This window comes from Ciconia boyciana, chromosome 5 (genome assembly GCF_034638445.1).
Source record: "Ciconia boyciana chromosome 5, ASM3463844v1, whole genome shotgun sequence".
NCBI lineage: Eukaryota > Metazoa > Chordata > Aves > Ciconiiformes > Ciconiidae > Ciconia > Ciconia boyciana.
The window spans coordinates 2172761-2178760 of NC_132938.1; the positions used below are offsets into that span (position 1 = coordinate 2172761).

Consider the following 6000-nt stretch of genomic DNA (forward strand, 5'->3'; position numbering starts at 1 on the left):
CTGGCTTGGTCCTGAGACAGTCCCTGAGCACCCCAGCTTGGTCCTGTTCTGGTCCCTAAGCAGCCTGGCTTAATCTCCGGCTTGGTCCTGACTGAGTCCCTGAGCACCCTGGCTTGTTCCCCAACTGGTTCCCAAGCACCCCAGCTTGGTCCCTGGCTTGGTCTTGATCTAGTCCCCGATCACCCTGGCTTAATCCCTGGTTGGTCCTGATTGAGTCCCTGAGCACCCTGGCTTGGTCCCCAAATGGTCCCCAAGCACCCCAGCTTGGTCCCTGGCTTGGTCCTGATCTGGTCCCTGATCACCCTGGCTTGGTACCCGGCTTGGTCCTGATCTGGTCCCTGAGCACCCTGGCTTGGTCCCCAGATGGTCCCCAAACACCCCGGCTTGGTCCCTGGCTTGGTCCTGATCTGGTCCCCGATCACCCTGGCTTGGTCCCTGGCTTGGTCCTGATCCAGCCCCCGAGCACCTCAGCTTGGTCCCCAGCACTGAAGGCATCCAGCACTGACGTCTTCTTGTCTGTGATGTGGACACGGGGGAAGACGGCAGAGTTGGGACCAGGATGCTGCCGGCCTGGGGGTGAATGGTTGTCCCCACCCCTGAGTAACCCCAGGTTTTGGCATGCAACTGCTCCTCCTCTCCTAAAAACACAAGCACGCGTGCTCAGTCCCATCCCACCCCAGAAGCAGCTGCACCCAGCTCCCGTGGTGGGTGCCCTGCTCCCTCCCGGCCTCCCTCGGCAGCGCCGGCCAGGGGAGCAGAGGGCGAAGGCTCAAGCCTGGGTGCCTTCGCAGAGCTTTCAGACTCGGCATCAATAATAGATGCACTTTCGGAGGGGTATTAATAAAGGTCTCATGCATCATGCATGGCCAGCGGCGTGGAGGAAAGCAGGGCTGTTTACTGCCCGGCGAGAGCTGACGTCCTGCGGAGAGGTGCCCAAAAGACGCCTCTTCCTGAAGGAAACCTGGGTGCTGATGTCCTTATTAACAAGGGGTGTCCTCCACGAGAAAGGGTTTTTCCTGGTGTCTGGGGTCATCTGCATCCCACAGAGCGGTCCTCGCTCGGGATCAGGCTCTCACACACGTGAGATGGTTTGGCTGCTGGGGCCAGCAGTGCTTGGGGCTAGTGGGTGCCCACCCAAGGGGCACGAGCACCCTTGGGTGCCATGAGAGGTGTGAGCTCTTAGGGACAGGTCCGAGGGGACATTTAGGATTTCCCCCTCAACCAGATTTCCTTCTGGCCCCTTCTGCCATCCCATCCCTGCTAGCAGTCCTCAGGGACCCCACGTCCCCTGCCCAGCTTCCCACCCCATCTCCACAGGGTCCTCCCACCCCATGGTCACCCCATGGCAAGCTTGGTGCCGGGCAGTGGATTTTGCTGGGATAATGGTGTAACTGGGGTTTAGCCCCAGGATGCTCCAGCCCACGTCGGCAAAGGGCTGGGGGACATGAGGGGACCTGGGGAAGGAGACCTCCCTCCTCCCTAACACAGTTGGGGGGCAGATCCCTCCTCTCCAGGACTGGTGGATGGGACAAAATCTGGAGAGAGCAGATTTGCAGCCATGCTCAGCACCCCTTCCCTGCCTCAGTTTACCCCTCCACAAGAAAAGGCCGATAATCCCCAAAACGCCTGAGCACTGATGGCGATCGCCGAGCCCCTAGCCAGGGACACGCTACCCCGTCCCCGCCGCCCAGCTCCCTCCGTTCCCACAGGCACCTTCTCCTCCCAATTAATTAAAACCAAAGACCAGCATGCCCCATCCGAGTGAGCATCTCCTGTTAGAAGGATGAGATTTTGGGGGATATATGGTTTTGGCTGATTTTTAACTGCTGGAGGAGGGAAGCTCTGCTACCAGCAGCACCTTCCAGGCTGCAAAATCTCCCTGAGCCATCCGGCTGCTGGCTGGTCCAGGGAGAAGGGAAACGGCATTTCTCGGCCATCTAAAACGCCGAAAGGGAGGGAGCAAACAGCCCCCGCCGGCTTTGCAGGGGCCGCATCCTGCCTGCCTGCCTCTGCCTGATGGTGCCTGGATCTTCTCCAGCCCTGGGGATGTGCCAGGTTGAAGATGGGGAGCGGAGCTGTATTCCACCCCGTTTCTTGCGGGTGAAGCCTGCCAGGATGCGTGGGGCATCCACACCCCATGGGGAACCAGGAGCCCAGGGTGGGGGCTCTGGGGTCCCCACAGCGGACCCCGCGGCTCTGGATCCAAGTAGGGCAGATCCCTCCAGGGCTCGGCCCCATCGGAATAAACCCAGAGCCACGTCCCCCTTTCAGAGGGGGACCCACCGGCAGGGAGCGGGGATCCCTTCCTCGCTCTGTCCTGGGACAAGACCCAAATCCCGGGATGAGCCGCCCACCCTGGGGATTTGGGGATGCTCAGGAGGAGGGTCGCCAACCCATCCGCTGCACTGATTGATTTTCCTCTCCCTGCTAATTATTTAAGCACCTTTTTCCCCATACGCGGCAGCTAGAGGTCAAAATCGCCACAGAAATACCACTGGCGTCGGCTCCTATACGGGATTGAAAGGCAGAGAGCAACCCCAGCAAGGTCTTAGATTAGCTCAAACCTTTAATTAGAAAAATAGACACAATTTTCTAATATTCCTGATAGATTTTTTTTTTTTTTTTTACAAACAGGAAAATAATAATAATAATGACATCACCTTTCCAAAGGGACTGTTACGCACCAGTTGCCAGAGCCCGGCGGCATCTCTCTCCTTCGGGAGAAAGGACCGGTGCAGCCGCAGCCCCTGACCGTGCCGGCCGGTAAATAACCGGTCGGGAGCTTCTTGTAAAGTGCTGGCAGGGGAAATCACAGTCAGGTCGCTACAAACACAGGATGTCCGTGCGTTTGGGTATATAAAAAACACCCCATCTCGGTGGGGATTTCTTTCTGTACATTGTTTTTTTTTTTTTCCCCTCCTTGGAAGAGGAGCTATAAAAATGACTCAGTCCCTGCAGTTTGGAGATGGCTCCAGGTGGCCGGAGCTGCCACATCGCTCCTCCGCAGCCAGCGGTCCAGCGCCGCGGCATCGCCTCTGCCTCCTGCGTGCCCCTCTCCTCCCTGGCACGGCCCGATCTGCCGTCATCTTCTCCAGGGCCACCCCAGGAGGATATTCCCACCCCGGCTCTCCCGTGAGATGCTCAGGGGACCTTGGGAAACGCCGTCTTCCAGCGCTCAGGTTGGGCCTTCACAGTGTCCCGAAGGAGAGACCCACCGAGAAGAAACCCAAACCTTTGAGCTTCTCCTCCGTCCGGGCTTTCTGCTTCAGGTGGACCTTGCTGTGGCGCTTCTTCTCGTCGCTCCTGGCGAAGCGACGGCCGCAAGTGTCGCAGGAGAAGGGCTTCTCGCCGGTGTGGGTGCGGATGTGGGTGGTGAGGTGGTCACTGCGGCTGAAGTTCCTCAGGCAGATGCGGCACTGGAAGGGTTTGTGGCCCGTATGGATGCGGAGGTGCCTGTTGAGCTCATCTGAGCGGGCGAAGCTCCGGATGCAGTTCTCCACCGGGCAGGCGAAAGCCTTCTCGTGGGGTTTCGGGCAGAAGCATTTGGAAGAGCACTTGGTCCGGCGGGTCTTCTTCTTGGGCTCAGCCAAGGCAGGAGGGTTGGTGGGCAGCAGGGAAGGGATGGAGGAAGAGGTGGGGTGGCCCAAAAAGTCCGTGGAGGGGACAGAGGGTGAGGGGTGAGGATGGAGGAGCTCGGCAGAGCTCATCAGACCCGGCAGGACTTCAGACTGGGCCAAGGAGGCATCGAACTCGGGCATTAACGGAGGAGGGAGGTTATGGATCTTGGTGTCGGCAAAGTCTCCGCGGGCCGGGAAGTTTTCTGGCTCGCAGCCGAAGCCCAGATGGGTGCTGAAGCAGGCAGCATCCTCTGCCAGGCTGCCGAGCTCCGACTGGCAGCTGACGGACAAGACGCTCTCCATCTTGGAGCCCAGTGGGTGGAACAGCCCCTGGCTGCTCTCCCCAGCCGGGAAGGCTTCAGGAGAATGATAGCCGGTGGGCAAGTAGGCCTGATGCTGGGTGACAGGCTCCCACTGGGCGCAGGAGGCTTTAAACTTGTCCAGGGGTGGGGAACCAGAGGGCAGCTTGATGTCCTGCTTGCTGTCCAGGAGCTTGGGCTGGAAGAAGCACTGCGAGGTGTTTCCTAAGGTGGGTTGTGCCTGGAGGGGTTGAGCACCCTCCGCCGTGGGGAAGCCGCCGTAGCCCTGCTCCGGGAAGGGGGCTTGGGTGGATCCGTTCATTTCGGGCTGGCAGGAGGCATAAAGGTCCAGCTGGCTCTGAGCCACCTCGGGACAGGGGTAAAGAGCATCCAGGTGCCTTTGGTGGCCCTCGGAGGAGGCGAAGGGGGAGATGCCCAGGATCCCCGACATCAGGTTGAAGAGAGATTCCTGGTCCTGGGGATGATCCGGTACCGCCTTGATGAAGAAGCTGCCGGTGTAGCTGAGCGAAGGGGAAGGCTGGCTGCCCAGGAGGGAGTAATCCACCGCCCCGCCGCTCATCGGGGTGCCCAGCAGCTCACCTGGGGACACGGAGGGGACGGCGGTTAGAGGGATGGAGGGATGCGGAGATGGGGGGGGCGGGATACAGGGGAACAGCGGGAGGCTGATGTTGCGTCACTGTGAGGTCCCCGTCCTAGCCGGGTCCCCGGGACCACACAGGGAGCCCTGGGCATCACCCCCCTTCCCCAGCAGGACCCCCAGGACCCCCACCCTGGGCTAGCGGGGAACTGTTGGACCCAGAGCCAGGGGCTGGGAGCAGGCTGGGGGCAGAGGAGGGGGAGATGCCCCATTCCCGGCTGGAGCCATCACTCCCAGCAGAGTCCCTCATCCCTGCCCGGCTCCCCCCTGCCCTTACCTCCGAGGAAATCGGCCTCTGCCAGAAGTTGCTGTTCAGGCTGCCCCAAGCCCTGCAGGTCTCCGCTTTTCATCTCGCAGCTCTCCTCGTACTTGGAGTAAAGCGGGTCCGAGCAGGAGAAATCCATAACGTTGAGCATTTCCCCTGGAGGCACGGCCGGAGCGGCGGGGCCGGGCTGGGGCGAGCGGGGGGGATGCTCAGGGCGAGTGGGGGATGCTCAGGGCGAGGCGGGGGGATGCTCAGGGCGAGCCGGGGGGATGCTGCAGCGTGCCCGGCCTGAGCCGGGGGATGCTCGGGGTAGGTGCCGGGGACCGTCTGGGGGATGCTCCGGGGTGCTTGGGGCAATCCGGGGGGTGCTCGGGCTGGGGGCCGGCAGCGATCCGGGGGGTGCTGTATCCCGGGGGGGGTGGGCAGGTCCCGGGGGGAGGCGGCGCAGGCAGGGGCAGGCAGGGGCAGGCAGGGGCCGGCAGCAGCGGCAGCCCGTGCGGACGCCCGGCTCTCCCTCCCCGCCGCCCCCTTTATAGCTGCAGCGGGGCTGCTCCGACCTTCCGCCGCAGCCATTTCTGGAGTCCCCAGTGAGGCTGCCGTGACGTAAATGCCCATATATGGACTCAGGATGTAGGCTAGGGAGTCCCAATAAGGAAATCTCTCCCGTGACGCGCTGCCCCCTCCCTCCCCTCCCCCCTTCTCCTCCCCCTTTTCTCTCCCTCTGTGTTGTTTTTTTTTTTTTGTTTTAAATTTTCCCTTCCATCTCTCTCTTTTTAACTAATAATCGCGATATTTTTAACAGATCGCTGCAGGGCCCGCGGCTGCTGCCCTGTGTGTGCACAGCATCCCCCCCCCCCTCCGCAATCCTGCCCGCATCCCCTCATCACACCTTCTGCACCAACACACCCATGCACACGCATCTGCACACACACGCGTGTGCAAGCACAAGCGTGTGCACGCAGCCTTTGCTTTCCTCCAGGCTCAGCTTTGCCCCTGCAGTTCCCACGGCTGGGGGGGGGATGCTGGGCACCCCTCTGGATCCGGCCCTTGCTCCGCAGCAATGCACTGGGGCTTTGGCTCCCCTCCCAACGTGGGCTGCTGTTCTTCCAGATTTACATCTCCCCAGGCTCTTATTCGCCTTATGCTATTTTTTCCCTGTGA

General features: G+C 61.2%; 1 protein-coding gene across 1 annotated transcript; it reads right to left on the reverse strand.

The window, feature by feature from the left end:
• Nucleotides 1–3188: 3188 nt before the first annotated feature.
• Nucleotides 3189–4990, reverse strand: EGR4 (early growth response 4). Its single transcript, XM_072863057.1, has 2 exons — nucleotides 4852–4990; nucleotides 3189–4516 (listed from the first exon to the last, which is right to left on the reverse strand). Exons 1-2 carry the CDS (start codon nucleotides 4988–4990, stop codon nucleotides 3189–3191), a joined length of 1467 nt encoding a protein of 488 aa, XP_072719158.1.
• Between the last annotated feature and the right edge of the window lie 1010 nt (nucleotides 4991–6000).

What these genes read in the sequence shown, in the direction of transcription:
- EGR4 (XM_072863057.1), bottom strand. Translation starts at nt 4,990, where the DNA reads ATGCTCAACGTTATGGATTTCTCCTGCTCGGACCCGCTTTACTCCAAG. An exon ending in AGAGGCCGATTTCCTCGGAG is followed by an intron (nt 4,517 to 4,851) that starts GTAAGGGCAGGG and finishes CCGTGTCCCCAG; the next exon opens with GTGAGCTGCTGGGCACCCCG.